At 33.5% G+C, this 18,169-nt stretch overlaps 3 protein-coding genes across 4 annotated transcripts; 2 read left to right on the top strand and 1 right to left on the bottom strand.

Annotated features, from left to right (window-relative positions):
* Positions 1-310: 310 nt before the first annotated feature.
* LOC130645700 (uncharacterized) lies at positions 311-7,881 on the top strand. Its single transcript, XM_057451775.1, has 12 exons — positions 311-508; positions 3,256-3,511; positions 3,683-3,746; positions 4,420-4,545; positions 4,700-4,749; positions 4,819-4,911; positions 5,015-5,215; positions 5,310-5,388; positions 5,500-5,574; positions 6,805-6,891; positions 6,965-7,049; positions 7,666-7,881. Exons 1-12 carry the CDS (start codon positions 325-327, stop codon positions 7,716-7,718), a joined length of 1,353 nt encoding a protein of 450 aa, XP_057307758.1. The 5' UTR covers positions 311-324; the 3' UTR covers positions 7,719-7,881.
* A 1,688-nt stretch (positions 7,882-9,569) lies between these two features.
* Positions 9,570-16,623, bottom strand: LOC130645702 (UDP-galactose translocator-like). Of its 2 annotated transcripts, none has more exons than XM_057451777.1 (3): positions 16,350-16,623; positions 12,089-12,283; positions 9,570-11,707 (listed from the first exon to the last, which is right to left on the bottom strand). In XM_057451777.1, the coding sequence occupies exons 2-3, from the start codon at positions 12,278-12,280 to the stop codon at positions 10,889-10,891; spliced, it is 1,011 nt and encodes a 336-aa protein (XP_057307760.1). In that variant the 5' UTR covers positions 12,281-12,283; positions 16,350-16,623; the 3' UTR covers positions 9,570-10,888. The 2 variants fall into 2 exon arrangements, with proteins under 2 accessions (XP_057307760.1, XP_057307759.1); XM_057451776.1 differs by lacking the exon at positions 16,350-16,623 and adding an exon at positions 13,131-13,373.
* LOC130646085 (uncharacterized) lies at positions 13,167-15,872 on the top strand. The gene is made up of 4 exons (XM_057452223.1): positions 13,167-14,223; positions 14,284-14,538; positions 14,675-15,188; positions 15,230-15,872. The coding sequence occupies exons 1-4, from the start codon at positions 13,167-13,169 to the stop codon at positions 15,870-15,872; spliced, it is 2,469 nt and encodes an 822-aa protein (XP_057308206.1).
* Positions 16,624-18,169: the final 1,546 nt, after the last annotated feature.

Here is an 18,169-nt window from a genome sequence, read left to right as displayed (position 1 = left end):
TGTCCCTAGTTTCCTATACACAGTGAAACATAACTGATGTCACCAACTCTTTTCCAAGTTATTTGGCCTCAAAGTTATAACTGTGATGCAATGGCTTTACCAATCTTATTAAAAGGTTAACAAATTAGACATGTATTTTGCAGCCACATCAAAGTAAAATAAAATTATGTTGAATTATCTTCTTGGAGTAAGTATTTGTTGTTTGTGAAGTTATATTTTTGACATAATTTAAATCTAGTTCTTATGTAGTAAAATCTCAATTAAAATTTTCTAGTGCAACTTAATATGTTCATTATATATTATGTTTAGACATATATACACATAATGTCATTCCATACATACATTTTTTCAATTGTTTACTTTGGCCTTTGGGCAGCTCATGGCTCTGATATTCATCAAGTGTCTCTCAATGATGATCCCAGCCTATTTCCAGGACATTTAGAACCACTGGGTTCAAAGCAACCACAAGTGGAAATTGAGACTTTAACAGAATATCCAAGTGAAAAAGGTATGTTTTTCTTCGTATTTTAGCTTGGTTCAGGTTTAGCAGGTATGATTTTAAGTTTAAAGGGATCCTGAGGTAATTTTACAAGTCGGACTTACCTATAAGATTTTTATCAAAAATTCCCAATGACATGGTCACTTTTTTTCAAAAGTTCATGTAACCCCAGATATTGTTTTTTAAATATTTTCTTGCCGCCTTGATGGCTGCTTCGATCTTCTTGTTCGTTAAAAATTTCGGACTGGCTCCAGTCCTTTTTAGCGGCACGTGACCCTATTACGTAGTATATCAGTAGCGCTCCTAAATTAATGACTTTCACTCTTTATTATTAATGACTTTGATAGCCAAAAACAATTAATATATACTGTCAGAACGAACTTAAAAAAATTCAACGTACTTTCCACATCGATCTCTGTACAAATAATCTGGTTTTTTTTAAAAAATAATTCAACATGATATACTAGCCGTCTAAGCAATAAAACGAAAAAATAATATATTAGCAGCAGGTGTTTGCATAATTTCTTTTATTCCAAATCGACAAGAGTTTATTTTAACAAACAGGTTGTAAAAATTACTGATCTATAACCTGTCAACCTAGGTGGGGTATGATGCTCAAGTGAGTATTGCCAACCTTGTTTTCAACAATCTTTGGGGACGAGGTTGCCTAAGTTACTCAGTAAATGGATATATTTTTTATTAAAAAATATTAAAAAATCAATAAAAAAGAATACTACTTTAATTCATCCCATGATATAGAAAGAGCGAGAAATTACTGTCTGATTAAAGTTTGTTCTTATTATATCTTCCAATATGTAGCGCAAACATCAAAGTAGTCTAGTAAACTAAACTCATCATTTTTTCCTTTTGCGATAGCGCGCTAAAATAAGCAGGGTAACAAAAGCATGACAGACATCAGCGCGAGAGCAGAAAAGAGAGACAGGTGTCCTGTCTAACATCAATACTGCTCTGCACCTCCATGATTAGACCTTTTAAAAGCATATATACATCATACATTAATGTTCAACGAAACTAAATAAAAAATATTTTTTTATCGGAGAAAAGCAAAGAAAAATAAGAATAGTTAATTGCGTAAATATAAAGTTCAACGCAGAAAAAATGGCATTTTTTTAAATATATATTAGTGTTTTCTGCAATGATTTAATCAAACTACACTGGTGACAAACTGTTTTTAATGATGCAGTTTTAGCGCAAAATAACTGTTTTTTTTGCTAAGAGTTTGTTGTTAGTGCATTGCCGTATGAAGCTACTGAACTATGCTCTGGAAAAACAAATACTTTTTTCGTTGTTATATCTTCAGCTATCTTTTACACTTTTACTCTGATCGCACAAGGCCTAGGGACTTTCTATGTGCGATTTTAACATGTCAAATAATTGCTGATGCGAAGGTACATGTTTTGAAAATATGTTGGTAATTACCTCGGAAAATGCCAAGTGCTGTCTCAAATTACAAAGGTTGTAACTGCCCTAATCCTATTCTTCGTGCTGGAGAGGGAGGGGTGATGCAGCCCCTCCCTCTTCCCTCTTCAACTTTTTCCATAACTTTTTATGGGCGTATAGTCACACCTTGATAATTTGTTACTTATATTTGCCTTCCAAAATATATCATTTTGAAATAAAAACCACACACAAATGTGTAACATGTTGAATAATCAGTAACTTTTACAACCTGCGTCTCAAATAAAAGTCCTTTGAAATAAAAATCATGCACATTTTATTTTTTCTTTGATTGCTCAACTATGTGAGAACATATGCAGAATTATTTCTATTTTTTTAAAAAATAATCGTTGGTAAAGAACTTTATGCAGAATTCTTTTAATTTTTTTTTTGAAAAAAATAATTGTTTGTAGAGAGTTTTCGTTTCATTTTGCTGCACGAAAGTTTATATATGTTCTGGCTATACATTCAGTAATAATACGTAACAGGGTCATGTGCCACTTAAAAAGACTGGAGCTAGAATGAAAATTTTTAACAAAGAAGAAGGTAGAAGATAGCCAAGATGGCGGTTGAGCGTCAAGAAAAATAAATATTTAAAAAGCTATATCTGGAGTTCATGAAGTTTTAGGAAAAAGTAAATATATCATTTAGAATTTCTCATGTAAATCTTTCAGAGAGTACCTCGGGATCCTTTTAATACTTATGAATGTGCACAATATATATAAATTGAAGAAAATGATTCTACTCTAAAACCTTTTTTTCGAAACTTATGTATATCATCAGAAAGTTTCAGCCAAATGACTATGAAGTGTGTATATATGTACATTAAAGTGTGACTAAACTTTTTTACATTTTTAAAATAAATATAAATATAAATTATGTCGGTTTACACTCCTTTTTTATTTCCTAATTATTGACTGATTTTAAATATATCTGTCTGAAATATTTGTTGCTGAAGTTTTGCTGGTATTGAAGTTATTGAATACCTAAAACTTTACTTTAAAATTATTTATTCTGGCATGTATTTCTATCTAAGTAATTTCTTTTTATCAGCACATTTTGAAAATAGATGGACGTATGTTTGTCACGACAGTTACTTATTAGTTCGTGTTTTTCCCTTAAAGTGTTGAATGGCTGGTTTTGTTTTTTGTGTTTCTGAAATTTTGGCCCCAAAACCTCCTAAAAGCTTCTAAATTGTTAACTGTTAAACTCCCCTAAATCCGTAATCTGAACCGAGATTTTATACAACAAGCTGGGTGATATTTTCAATGACTTACACATGGAATGTTATATTTTAGATTTCTTTAAGCATTATATTACACCAGGGCGACCATTTTTGTTAAAAAATGGAGCCAAAAATCAAGCAGCATTTAAAAAATGGACAGATGAATATATGAAAAGCTTTCCTGCTGCTGAAAAAGAATTAGTACAGGTGGAACCAAACTTGAAAGAAATCAGGGAATCACCAGGCTTTGAAATCCCGCTAAAAGAATTTATAGAACGATACAAAAAAGAATCAGTTTATATGGTTAATAAAGTGCCATCGTTTTTAATGTAAGTATATGAATTACTGATTTTGGATAATGATTAAGTCGTGAGAAGATAATTTCCAAGTAGTTTTTTTGTTAGCTTTTACAAACTTATGTGTTTGAATCTGTAAGGAGGTTTATATATTTTTCTTTACTGTTAATAATTTTATTTATAACTTGTTTTTTTTTACTTCAGGAAAGATGTGTTAATGCCAGCACCACTCAGATGCAACAGTACTCGTAACTTGATGTTAGACCATGTATGTTTTAAAAATATTGCCACTTCTCTGTTCAGTTTCATTTCATTCTCAACAGAGAATGCTTCACCCCAATCAGACCTCTGATCATGACGGGCGAGTATAATGCGTGTAAGTCATAATGAAAGAGAACTACTTTGTTCATCACTAACATACTGCCTGGCAGTGAGCGGGATTCGATCCGCGGTCCCCATAACTGGGAGTCGCAGACGAACACACCACACTACGAGCGGCAATATGTTAGTGATGAACTCAGATAGTTTATCCGGATGGTGTGTATACATAGGTGAATATTTATCATAGCACACCCGTATTTCATTCTCAACAGAGAATATTTTTGTTCATGCTGAAGATTTACTAGTTTTAATAGAAAACAAAACCTTTTGCAAGATTTTCTTCGGAAAATAATTTTTTCCTTAAGATATTTGTTGACTTAGCCCAAATGCAGATTTAAGGTCCTGATAAAAAGATTCTCTTGTCCTCCCAAAAATTAAATGTGGTGAAAAATGCGAACATGTAATTTACATTGACAAGTTTATTTATCATTAGAGTCAACAGTACTTACTAATAACGATTGTCTATTTGACTTGCTTGTGCAACCTTGGAGGAAGAAATACAGTATTCTTTTCTCCAAGGTGCAACACACTTTCACGTAAATTTTTAACATATGATGTAGGTGACATGGATGAGCAGTGGGGGTACCAAATCAGTTTTACACGGTGACGATTTGGATAATATCAATTGTCTCTTCAGAGGTACTAAAGAGCTGTTACTTATTGATCCGAAAAAATTTGGGAAAAAGGTATATCAAAATGATTGTATTTTTTATAAAAGAGGAAAATATCAGTTGTATAAATCCTAAGTTCTCGTTTTTCCAAAGTATAGCAAGTGTTATTTTTTATCATTTTCGTTTATCAGTAAGAAATTGTGAATTCAGATTGTCTTTTTAATATTAGGTTCCAATTGACAGACCAAGAGGTGGATACTCTTCCTTAGATGTTGACAAGTAAGTTGACAGTTACTGATGTGGAACATTGCGAAAAAACATGGAAATATGTTGAAACTTATTTTTTAGAGTCAATTTTACAAAGTTCCCTGGCATGAGAGAAGTAGAATATGTGCATTGTAAAATGGAAGAAGGAGATTGTCTGTTTATTCCATTCAGATGGTAATTTTTTTTTGCAATATCTCTTTAGTTGACAAACATTAGCTTTCCTGGGTCACAAACCTTGTGTTTTCATATTTGTTTACATCTAATGAGCTTTTTTTAGGTTTCATCAAGTGAACTCTGCGGCGAACGAAAACAAACAAAATATCGCAGTGAACATTTGGTTCAAACATCAAGCAAACCATAAACCTGAATTTTGTAATGTTTCTGACGAGGACGCTTCGTTAGATAAATGGGAGTTTCCTGGAATGGAAAGTCTTACAGGTGACGGTGGAGAAGAAGGAGAAAATCCATTTCCTCTTATGTAAGTTTGTGGGGAAAAACATTTTAAAGTTACTATTCTTGTTTTTTATGTTAACGACTTGTCATTTAGACTTATATCTTTTGATGTGTTTCAGATCATTGTTTGAGTACATTCTTTCGAAAACAAAATACGAACGTGCAAGTTGGAAAACGTTCCAGTCGTTATTACAAAAGGTATGAGCAGAATTAACAGCACAACTTGTCATTAAAGCGCTAATTTATGTTGGAAGGGTTTGCTTAATTAAAAGAATTTATTGTCGAGGTAATGATAACTTTTGTTTTTAGGTACCTGGAATAATCGTCGAAGAAGTGATTGATCATTTGACCATGACAGAGGAATTTAATGCACTAGCTAGAGAAGTACATGCTTATCTTAGATATTATTTTATATTGTTTCTTTTGTTTTATCTTGTTCCTTCATTCTATCATCCATTTTCGTTCGCATTTAGTCACACGCGATAGCGAGAATTGTCCGTCCGTCCGTCCGTCCGTTCAATCTTTTCTTTGGATCCGCTTATTAATTTTTTCTGATTTTTTTGCACAAAGTTACTTATTAATAAATGCCTGACAATTTGGGTTTTTTAAAAAAATCGTAATAGCGCCATTTTAGGTAAAAAAAATAATAAATTTGGCCCCAAAATACGGTTTCCTCACGTGTTTCTTGAAAAGGTACCATTACATTTTTCTATAAATCTATATTATAATGCCCGTATACGTCTGTTTGTCTGTCACGCAAAATGGTAGCTTAGCTGCGCAAGTAGCGAAACGCACGTGGTGCTGTATAAAAAGGACGGGCGAACCCGTGGATTTTTTCCACGGGCTAACGCCTAGTAGACTAGTAGACTAAAATGTTAGAATAGATCATTATCTACAAATTTCATTTGGTCCCGCATGCAGCAAAACTCTGGTTTCAAAATTAGCTAAAAATATGGTTTTCACATTTCAAATTTATTTGTTACTTTTTTACCTTAAGTGGATAAATTTTGGCGAGTATTTAATTTGGCGAATGACCAAAAAAAATATTTGGCGGGGATTTAATTTGGCGAATAATAAATTTTATAAAATTTGGCTAGGATTCAAATTAGTGAGGATTTAATTTGGCGAATACCAAAAAATGTTTATTTTGGCGGGGATTTATTTTGGCAAATAACACAAAGAAATGAATTTTATTTATAAAAACTTGTTGTGAATATAAAAAAAAAATTTTTTCTTAATTAAAAAAACGTATTTGTTTTAACATTTGACGGAGATTTAATTTGGCGAACGGTAAATTATATTAAATTTGACGAGTATTTAAATTGGCGAATAGTCAGTTATCAAAATTCGCCAAAGTCGCCAAAATTAATCCTCGTCAAAATTTATCCACTTAAGGTATAACCTGAGAACAGTACATTATTTACAAAAAAAATTTTCTGTTCATTAGAAAAACTCTGCTACGCCTTAACTACTACCCTAAATTTACTGTAATAAGGTTTCATGTTTGTCTAAAAATTTCATAGTTTCATTGTTCATTTCCGTGTTTGATATTCGCGTGTGACTGTAAGTTGTAAATTTACTACTGCATTCATTCTTTGATTCTGTCACTTTCAGATTTTTGAAGCTTTGAATGCAGACGGGGATAAATATTTGAAGTCAGAAGATTTCCAACTTTTAGCTAAAGACCAACACAAAGAACACGTAAGACTCGTTGTATGTGCCTACATGCTCCATCATTTTCTGTCAGAAATTGTATTATTAGGATTTTTGTTAGGAATTAGAAAGATGGCTGAATTCACAGTTGGATAAGATGCAGGATATTTTAACTAAACAGCTGGATGAAGTTGGATTAAAAGAGGGTAGGTTTTTTGTTTTGCTATTTTTTTTATCCAAGCAAATTTGTTAACTATCATTTTTTGTTATCAGTTAATTACAAGCTGGTGAGCTTGTATTAAAACGCAAATGTGTCCCACAAGAATGGAAATTTTTGCCTCTCTGAGCACGAGTAGTCGTGTGTTCGAATCTCATCTTGGTAATTATTTTTACTTTTTTTTTTTTTGCTGTTATATAAGATAAGTGTTCAAAATCATTTTTTAACTAACTGGTAAAGTAAAAGTGTCTCTATCAAAGTTTACAAAAGTGAATGTAGGCAGACTTAAGGTCTCCCAAATGCCTGGAAAGTAGTCTGCAAAATTTCCACAACATTACGTAAGAGAGAAACGAAGACTTATCAACCATCAACTTTCTGCGTTCCTCTTCTGGACTTCACATTCGAGGAGTTTTCCGTTCAAAAAGATATCACAAATCAATTTTGAAAAAATAACTGCATAGTGCGTAACAAATATTATAGCCTATCTGAATAGCATAATATGTCGTGTCTAACTTCGTAACAGAAATCACAATCTGATTGACAGCTTTTTGTAAACTTTATTCGCGAGGTTGTTTACGTATAACATACGTCTTGTTGTTATTTAGAAACAATCGAAGCGGGACAGACAATTATCAAAGAAGTGAAAACAGAACTCTGAACTAGATGTTAAAAAAATGGAAATATTGGGTGAAGTTTTTAGGATGCTGCTTCGAATATGATATTTATAGATTTTCTTACGATAATTTTGTAATCAGTTGTTGATGTTGTTGTCATAGTTTCTGTCAGAAAATAAAGTACTGGTCGTCTTACATTTTGCAGGATTCACAAGACTATTAACTGTTCATTTTGAGCACTACGTTTCTAGGAAAATCAAATCAAACGTTATTTAAATCATTTGTATTATTTGAATGTCATTATTTGTTAAGTATTTACGGTACATTTTGGGAGCGCGCAATAAGTTACAAACATCGAAACATCGTTTTATTACATAGCGGCCATATTTCACCGAATGAGCATGAAGTAGCATGAAATGAATCTCGCAATGCGTTCATATTTAAAGTCACTATACAAAAAAGGTATATCGAATTCTTTTTTAGCGACAAAAGAATTTGCAGAAAAATTTAAGGAAGGTCAGGTTACCTTCAATACATCTTGTCAACAACACAAACAACACAACATTGATATTTTGCGCTGGAAATTCATTGCGCTAGCTGAAATCGTCGTAAATGTTGTACAAGTACAACAAATGCAAGTAGAGTTTACAACAAGAGCGTCAACGTAATGATCATTCCACACAGGCTGGCTAGCTATGTTGAGAATGATTAAATACTAACACAGTGAATTTTGCTAAAAGAGAGAGCCGAATTATGTTTTTGGTAGATATATATATAGCTCTTAATATCTGCTATAAATTCAGTCACGACATAATCAAACGCGAGCATAATTTGATGCTTCGTATTTTCACCGCCATGTTTGTTTACATTTAAATGCTAAATGCAATCTTTTTGAGGAAAAACATAAATCTCTAATAATAGACCAATCAAAATCCATCACATGACCTTGCGGGTCCAACTTTACATCTTTCGAGTTCATCCCAAATAGCTCCGTGGCCGAGAATAACCTGAACTTTTTTAACGTTAAGCTAAGGGTTACCCCCTTGGATAAAATACTTTTCTACTTCCTATGGGATGCTAAATTGAATAGAGAATTCGTTGGAAAATTGTATGTTTTCTCAAAAATAAATAGCACTTGACCTTTCCGCGACCTACCGTCAATTTAAGCGCATAGCAACACCCATAGCAACCATTTCCGCCACTTTAAAGTAGCTTTCCAATATTTTATCCCCAATTAACTTCTTTCAGGGTACCAGGGCTATTAGCATACAATTTTCGGAAAAGGGATACTAAATTCAATTAACCCAGAAGTTGCTACAAAGCGCACCGTGTGCTCTGAAAAGCGAACTCATCTCGATTAGGTGCTCAGGCGTGTAGGTGCAGAAATGTCCAATTCACAGCGTGAGAGCTCTCGTAACTTCACAGCTCAAAAAACTCGACATAAAATAAAAATTAAAAGCCTTTTTCTCGGTTTTTCGGTGCTGGCTAAAATTTCTCCAGATCCAAGCGGTTATAACTTTTCTTCACGTTTGCTCATCAGCACGACCTACGAAATGAGTGACTTCGATTTTTCATTTTGCAGCTAGAGCCATAGAGGTACGAAACGCACATAAGGGCATTGGCCTGTTAAAATCAACGCTAAATTTATAAAAGCTATGATCCGCCATAATATATGCCTATCACAAATTCAACTCATCGCCAATTAAAATTTTACCCCGCATAAATAACTATGGTCTAGGGGACTTGACCTAGCCAATGTTCAATTTAGCGGGGGTTCGACATATCATGTGGTTTTTGTGAAGAAGTAACAGAAGGGTCAAGGTGAATTCACTGGAACTTCGGGTTATTGGGTATTTCAGTTATCGGGATTAATCGGCAAAACATAGAAAAAAAAATTTCTTTACTGAATAATCGCTTTCACTCACAATACATAAATACAACGTTAATACTTCATCATCGTTCCTTGGAGGAAAGATCGTTCACACTGTAAGTTTATTTTTTAAACAAAGATAAATACAGTAACTGTATATATTCTACGACTGAATATGTTAAAAGTATGTAAAAATATATATGATGAGATTTGTGAAAAAGATGGCGATTGATTAAAAAAATTTAAAAAATTGAACTGCGAAAGTATAACTCTATTAAATGGACCATTACAGTACAATTAACCCTACCTTACCCTAGGCTTAGAAAGAACACTGCATTCCTGAATTAGAGTTTTCCAAGCATCCATTTATTTATTTATATACGGGAGGGTTCTGTTTCACTCAATACAGGGTAGTATGCACGACTTTCGAGAAAACAAAATGCTATTTCCTATCGGACGATTTATTTATGGCTAACACTGCAAAAAAATTATTTATGCACTCTGACATTATATTAATTTCGATGTGCAACCCAGCACAAATAATGAGCACATGTTTAAAAATATAAAAAACACAAAACAACACTAACAACTAAATATAAATAAATAAATAACAACTCATCTGATCACAGAAACTGAACCAAAAACTGATTTTAAAAATCTATTGAGTTAAAAAATGTCACTGAACTAGGTTTTGTCTGAAGTTTGTAACACTTCAATTTTTAAAAATATATAAATTGTAGGGAAATTCTTGAGTAACGAATACGGCACACAAAAAATGATTTGACCCTTTAGAAAACTGATATGAAACGCCTATCAAAATGCCTAAAAAGCAACAGGCTCGGATAAATGCTTGAATCAATCGTGAAATGTTAACCACAAGCGTTTCTTTCGCTTATGTTGATTCTATGTTTAGGACTGCTGTTACATCTTTGTATATAAGGACAGTGAGGCAATAGCTAGGTTGAAAACAACAACAACAAAAAATTGGAAAATCTCTTTTAAAAAGCAGGAGTTTTTACATAACTTTTGCTTAGATTTTGCATTGCAAAATTTGTAATAAAAAGTATTCTAAAATAATTAAAAAATGCCTGAGCCTCAAGCAAAATTTGAAAAACAAAGTAAGGCTAATTTAAGAAAAAAAATTATTTCCAAAAGAGGTGCAGGAACTGGTTAACCGATTCTTACCATTGCACTTGACACTGTATCTTAGAACCTAAATTAAAATAACCCCCTTTTCTTAAATTACTACCTATTTTACTCAGAGTTCCCAAGATTGCGGTTATTTGGCAAAAATTTTTATATTACTTTTCTTTGTTGCAAAAATTATTTGATTTACTTTGCGATCTACTTTTGTGGCCTACCGTAAAAAAAGATTGCTGTCATTACAAGCAATGTTCCTAGACAGAACTGCAAACTAAGAACAAAGTTAAACACATAAATCGACACAATACAAGATACGATAATAGCAATAGATGTTGCAAATCCTTTTAAAATGTTATCAGCATATTTCACAACAACTGCTACTAGTAATCCACCAAAAGCTTGCATAAATATTACAAACCAAACTAAGTTGCTGTAACCATATAACACCCCCTTTTCTCTGATTTTAGCACCATCATTAAACATCATTCCTATTATTCCCAAAAGTGTTCCAAACATACCAAGTTGGATGTTACGTAACCAAATGCTCACTCCTTGACCACTTCCAGTACCTTTTAAGATCTTCTCAAAATAAACGCCAGCAAAACCAGAACAAACACTAGATACAAGTACTGCTAGAAACCCAATCATTGGATTTTGTGTGTCATCAGGATTTTTGGCTTTTAACTGGCTTGGTTGTAACTGCACAAGTGCAATGCCCGAGAAAAGCAGAAACAAGGAAAACCATTGCATTTTGCTCAATGTTTTGTTCAACATAAACACAGAAAAAATTGCAGTGGTCAGAACCTTTAACTGGTACGTTACTTGGAAGGTTGCTGCATCAAGATTGGATATTGCTACAAACTGAAGATTATTTTGAATAACATAAATAAATGAAGGAACTGCAACTTTAATGGTTGCCATAGGATCAGCAAAAATATTTTGATGAAGATATCTAAACCAGCTTGGAACATCTTTTATCTCCAAAAATGTCAGAAACAAGCAGGCTACCAATTTAAATAACTAGAAACAAAAGAAAAGCTAAAATACTGACAGGTGTGCCAAAATGGTAATGCAAGTGCACAAAACTTTAGAAAGAACAGGGAGAGGTATAATCATAACTTTCCCAACAACTATATAGCAATGAATAAAGGTAAAGAAAGTAAAAGTGTAGAAAAAAAACCATTCCCTGGCTGCTAATTGCTTCACTCGTATAGGTGCTAAACCTTAACCAAATGCAAAAAATATATTCTAACTTCAAGAGTAAAAGATGACTCCACTTAGGAATAAAGTTTGAAATGAACTGGTCTACAGCTTACTGCCTGCAATTTTTTGCCTGTTAGTCAATTTCTAGGAATATAAATATGTATCATATATTAAGCGTACAAAACAGAAATAGCTTACCTCTGCAAAGACAACAGCTGTACTTGATATATACATGTCACCTGTCAATGTACGAGAATATCGTATGGTCAAAATTAATCCAGCATTTTGCAACACCAGAATGGCCAAACTTGCATATTTTAAATTACTGTTTGTTGTTGGCTTTTTAGCACCCATTCCCTCTTCTACAGATATCGAAACTTTTTCTGTCATAACCTAAATACAATTTATATAGCTATCTTAGACTTTGCTTTGTTTCATTGATATACTCTTGTAAGACATGAAATGGTGTCAATTTACTAAACAGCTACCTAGCTACCTAAAAATGGACAATTTCTAGGTAGCTAGCTTTCTTATAGCCTAACATTTGTTTCATCCGATAGATAATTCTGATATTTATTGCACATTGTTGCTGTCTCATGTGGTGTATGTATCGATTGAACTGAATTCCCAAGAGGGGGCGGGTTCTTTTGCCTTCCTGTTGGGTATTATACATCCCAACATCATTTCCTGTTATAAACTTTTAAACTGTTGTTTTATTTATTTATTTTAGCAACTGGCTAGTTCTGCTTTTAGTGTTTTTGAGTTTTACTGACTCTGCCTTTCCTCCTCTCGTTTGTTGTTTAGGGAAGGGGAAAGCCTATAGAGTCTGTTAAATAAACTTTTGTATATACTATAGTTTTTTGTTTTATGTCATTTTTGTTTTCTCTCTATATTTATGATAAACTATCCGTGTGGAATATGTGGGAAGTCTGTAAACTGTAATCAAAAGGCAATTCAGTGTGATATTTGTGATTTCTGGATTCATATTAAATGTAATGCTCTCAACGTCAAGGATTATGAATCTCTTCAAAATTCTACCCAGAAATGGTTTTGCTGTAAATGTAATAATGAAATTCTCCCCTTTGGCATAAACGCTCCCCCTCTAGTCTACGACAAGTCACTTTCTTCCCTTGAAATCAAAACATTTCTTACAAAGCTTAATACTCTTAAAATCAATGACATCCCTGAAATCATGGGTGGTGTCAACTGCAAATATTATGATCCAAATGAATTCACTGACCTTCAAGTTACTTCTCATAAATTCTCCCTTTTCCATATGAATATTGCATCTCTTTCAAAACATCTTGATGAATTGAAGGTTCTATTACAACAACTTGGGCATGACTTCAGTATTATTGGTATCACTGAAACTAAATTCCAGATTAATGTCCCTCCTATTAATTGTGATCTACCTGGTTACTCCTTCACACACACGCCTACTAAAGGTGAAAAAGGTGGTGCTCTGTTGTATGTTTCTAATCACTTGCAATTTATTGAACGTCTTGATCTTGATACACTTGCATACAAAAGCAGTGAACTTGAATCTAAATTCATTGAAATTATACAGGCTAAAGATAAAAACATGATTGTAGGATGCATTTATGGACACCCCTCAATGTCTGTTGATGAGTTCAACAACCAATTTTTAATGCCCCTTCTTGAGAAAGCGTCTTCTGAAAATAAGCCAATCTTTCTCCTTGGCGATTTTAATATTGACCTTCTAATGTCCGAATCGGTTAAAGAAGTTTCTGATTATATTAATATTACCTCCCAGTTTAATTTAATGCCTCATATAATTTTGCCCACAAGAGTCACTGAATCTACCAGCACAATTATAGATAATATTTATTTTAACTCTGCCAAGTGGGATACTTTGTCTGGTAATATTATTAATTCAATATCTGATCATTTCCCCCAGTTCTTGGTGTTAAGAGATTTGTCTGCTGTCAATCCGGCTCATGTATCTAATGATATTTATGCTCGTAACTGGAAAAAATTCAGTCATGATGCCTTTCGCATTGAACTACAATATACGGATTGGGATGCTATACTTCAACCAAGCACAGATGATCCCAATGTATCATTTGATAATTTTTACAACAGTTTTAACAGTCTTTTGGATAAATACGCTCCATTAAAAACGACTTGTAATAAAAAAAGTAGAAAAAAATCCAATCCTTGGATTACTAATGGTATCCTTACCTCTATTACTAAAAGAGACCTTCTTCATAAACGTTTGTTAAGAGAAAAAGATCCATATTTTAAGTCTCTCTTGTTAGAGCGTTTCAAAAAGTACGGCAATAAAATTGTAACTCTGTGTAGATTGAGCAAGAGTAATTTTTTCAATAAATATTTTAGTGATAACCAAAAAAATATTGGCAACATTTGGAAAGGTGTTAAAAATATAATTTCTGTTCGTTCTTCTGCTTCTGTTTCTCCAACCTGTATGAACATTGTCACTGATCCAGTGACAATTGCTAGCTCTTTTAATAATTATTTTTCATCGATTGCTGAAAATATAAGAATGGGCATCCCATTCACATCAAAACATTTCTCTTCCTTCTTAAAAGATTCTGTTCCTAATTCAATGTTTCTTTCACCAACTGATGATATTGAAGTTCTCCATTGTATTTCTTCCTTGGACCTTGGTAAATCTTCTGGGCCATTTAGCATTCCTGCCCAAATTTTTTCTACTGTTAAAACTGAATTATCCTTTCCACTCTCTAAACTTATAAATTTGTCTTTTACTTCAGGCATTTTTCCTTCTAATTTAAAAACTGCCAGGGTTATCCCTATTCATAAAAAAGGATCCAAATTGGAACTTACAAATTATCGACCTATATATATCCTTACTTTCAAACATTGATAAAATATTTGAAAAACTTATATATAAACGGGTGTATGGGTTTCTTGAAGCTAACAATGTCCTGTATAAGCAACAATTTGGTTCCAGAAAAAATTACCCAACCTGTCAATCACTAATGAATATCTCTCAAAAAATTATGGATGCTCTTGATAAAGGAAATTATGCATGTGGAGTGTTTATTGATCTCCAGAAGGCTTTTGATACTGTTGATCATGAAATTCTGCTTACAAAGCTTCATCATTTGGGAATTCGAGGTAATGCTCTCTCTTTATTTAGGTCCTACTTAATAGGTCGTCAACAATTTGTGTCTTTAAATGGAGCTAGATCAGCAAATAATCTTACCAAACATGGTGTCACTCAAGGCTCTGTTTTAGGACCACTTTTATTTTTAATTTATATAAACGACTTGAATTGTGCAATTAACTATTCATGGTACACCACTTTGCTGATGATACAAACCTCCTGCATTTCAGTGACTCTTTGAAACAACTGGCCAAACAAATGAATTTAGACCTCAAGCTTCTCTGCCATTGGCTGAATGCTAATAAGATTTCTCTTAATGCTAGCAAGACAGAATACATTATATTTAAACATGCACATAAACCTCTTAATTATGATTTTAGGCTTCTCATCAATGGTAAAAGGCTTATGCCTAGTGATTCTATTAAATATCTTGGTGTTCTATTAGATTCTGATTTAAGCTGGAAGACTCAGATCAATAATACTGTTGCCAAGCTCAAGAGGGCTAATGGAGCTTTAGCTAAACTTTGTCATTTTGTGTTTCAAAATGTCCTTATCCTAGTCTACTATGCCATTTTTCATTCCCACCTGCAATATTGTAATCAAATTTGGGGTCAACCAAATAGTCTTGATGTTAATCGTATTGCTGTTTTACAAAATTTTGCTATCAGACTAATGACTTTTGAATCTCGAAGAGCATCATCTAGTATCATCTATGGCAACCTGGAAATCCTCAAATTCAATGATATTGTCCAGTGTCAGAACATTCTGTTTTTGCATAAGCTCTTTCATGATAAAATGCCTGCTACTATCCAGAATACTTTTGCGGTCGACTTCAACCATGCCCAGAGCACTTGGCAGAAAAGGCTGGCTTGATCAATCTTCCTACTGTCAATACCGTTTGTTTTGGTAAAAATTCTATTAGATTTAACACCATTAAATCCTGGAATAAGATACAGACATCAATGACTAAAAAATTTGTTTCCATAGATTACTTTGGTCTGAAAAGTGATCTAAAGAAGTATTTTATTGCCTCTTATTAATTTGTAACAAATTTTCCCTTTGTTCTCACACGGTTCATTTATCTGGCGATTATATATGTTCGTGCCGTCTTGTGTGTCCTGTACTCGTCCAAGGGTGGCCTTATCCTTGTCTTAGCTTCTGCTATTAGGTAAGGTCTCCCTTCAAAAATAGTTTGTTTGTTTTTTCTCTTCATATTAAAATTTATTTAATTATTTGAACTGTACAGCTATTTTTGATTAATAAAATTATCTTATCTTATCTTAAAAAGTCAATGTTGTTATATTAACTCAGAACTATTAGAGAATTAGTGCAGAATGTACGAGAACTTACGAATTTTCTTCTAAAAAAATGTTAAGGTTATTTCTACTTCACGAGGGTTAGTAATATTTCAGGTTATAGACAAGTTTAGCCAGACGAATTTGATCTGATTTTCGACTTTTGCCACCTCTACTCTTTTGTGGACACGTCAAACACCATTTTGCGTAAAACAAAACACTAGCCAAGGGTACAGTTCTATTGAGTAAACTAGCCTAGGCGCGAAATAATACTCGTCCTGCTGATCGGGATCAACCTCGTTCCCAGGGCCTGTTATCTCTTTTCTAACTCGGCGCATCTAGGCTTCTGCCCCTTTAAAAAGTCGTTCTAAGAAAGATGTTGTTGAAGATGATGGCCCTGCGAGACGAATATGTTTGTATTATTGCCGAGGTTGGATCGGGTCGAATGTACGGCGTGTGTGTGTTGCGCACAAAGAGCTTTCTGGATTTTTAATACTCTTTTTTTTATAAAGTATAGGTTGCCCGCATGTTTAATGACGGCAAAAAAGCCCAGAGAGCAGCTCAGTCAAAAGAGACCCTAGAACAATAATAGCTAGTTCAAGGTAAAAAAAATCAAAAGAAAAAAGTTCTGCGGCACTCCAAAGGAACTTTTTTGTGGAGATTACTTCTTTCTCATAAAAGTGACACACTGAGAGAGCTTTTGCGAGTGCAACACTTCTGCATGTGTGCAGTTATGTTATGGTTATGTTTACATTTAACCGGATTTCGCCAGAGAATTTAAATTGTAAAAACTCCCTGACGAACTAGCGGTTTCGCTTTTACGGATATTTATTCATCATTTTTACAGAAATTCACCTCTTTTACGGGAGCCACGACGTTGACAACATGGCGCCGATTCCGCAGGATTTTCTAACGTCGAAATTCTCAACACACTTGTGATAGAGTTGTGTAAATATAAAAAGTGACACTTACTAAATAGAATGTAAATCCTTTTCCATTAAACCTCATTCATAGGCCGGGACATTTTGGGGCTTTTATGGGGTACCGTCCCGTCAGAATATCATAGCCGTAGAGAAGGAGAAGAGGGTAGAACGTTCATGCGTGTAAACAAAGGATTCAGTGTGTCGAAAGAGGTGAAATTGGGAACAGCCTTAAATTGCTCCAAAATGTTTTCTCTTGTTTAAAATAAACGTCTCTTTTATAGTCTGTCTGTTTGTCTTTCTGTAAGGGAAACACGAAATGCGATATATAAAGGACAGGTAAGCCCGTGGCCAAGAACAGGCCCAATTGTAAATTTGCGAAACTTACTTTGAAGATTAAGGTTCAAAATGAATATATAAAGTTTTGCAAAAAATTATTTCTGTAATAATTCTTTCTTCTAAGATACCTAAACAATTTATTTCTACAAGCAGATACATTCAAAAGGGCAGAGATTTGATGTAATTTATTTGAGCAATAAAAATTGGGTTGTTCAGTTGGTCGGCAAACAAAAATTATGTTCAGAAACAACCGCCGTTTGAAAATAGTTCTCCATGATTCTGCCTGCTATGTTCCAGCTGGAAAGTTGGGGCTAAGCTGTATAAATTTTCAGAAAAATCCATGCTGATCCCTAAATGTACATTTTTACAACATAAACAAACTCAAAAACAAGCAACGATAATTATGAATGTTAATCTGAAATGGAATTCACCATCATTTTCACGAATCCGGAAAATTGACGGCAGCTAATCTATCATCACAGTGAGCATTTTGATCGCAAAAAATTGATCTCACAGTCAGCCCTATTTTAGGCCATTTCTGAATTCTTCTGCCTACAAAATAAAATAAAAAAAAATACACATCCTCGTCCCCAGGCTTTGTTGCCTATGCCAGAGC

Source organism: Hydractinia symbiolongicarpus, chromosome 5, assembly GCF_029227915.1.
Source record: "Hydractinia symbiolongicarpus strain clone_291-10 chromosome 5, HSymV2.1, whole genome shotgun sequence".
Lineage (NCBI taxonomy): Eukaryota > Metazoa > Cnidaria > Hydrozoa > Anthoathecata > Hydractiniidae > Hydractinia > Hydractinia symbiolongicarpus.
The sequence above is the reverse complement of the archived record's forward strand: the minus strand, read 5'-3'. Positions and strand labels throughout refer to the sequence as shown.

Bases quoted from the DNA above. Each gene is read 5' to 3' on its own strand.
- LOC130646085 (XM_057452223.1), top strand. From the start codon at position 13,167: ATGAATATTGCATCTCTTTCAAAACATCTTGATGAATTGAAGGTTCTA. The intron at 14,224-14,283 runs GTAATTTTTTCA...ACATTTGGAAAG, and splicing joins TCTGTGTAGATTGAGCAAGA to GTGTTAAAAATATAATTTCT. The intron at 14,539-14,674 runs GTAAATCTTCTG...AAAAACTGCCAG, and splicing joins TATTTCTTCCTTGGACCTTG to GGTTATCCCTATTCATAAAA.
- LOC130645700 (XM_057451775.1), top strand. From the start codon at position 325: ATGTCATTCCATACATACATTTTTTCAATTGTTTACTTTGGCCTTTGG. The intron at 4,750-4,818 runs GTAAGTTGACAG...CTTATTTTTTAG, and splicing joins TCTTCCTTAGATGTTGACAA to AGTCAATTTTACAAAGTTCC. The intron at 6,892-6,964 runs GTAAGACTCGTT...GATTTTTGTTAG, and splicing joins AAGACCAACACAAAGAACAC to GAATTAGAAAGATGGCTGAA.
- LOC130645702 (XM_057451776.1), bottom strand. From the start codon at position 13,166: ATGGAAAAGGGAGAATTTATGAGAAGTAACTTGAAG. The intron at 12,284-13,130 runs GTCAGTGAATTC...AATTGTATTTAG, and splicing joins TTATGAGAAGTAACTTGAAG to GTTATGACAGAAAAAGTTTC. The intron at 11,708-12,088 runs GTAAGCTATTTC...TTTTGTTTCTAG, and splicing joins CAGCTGTTGTCTTTGCAGAG to TTATTTAAATTGGTAGCCTG.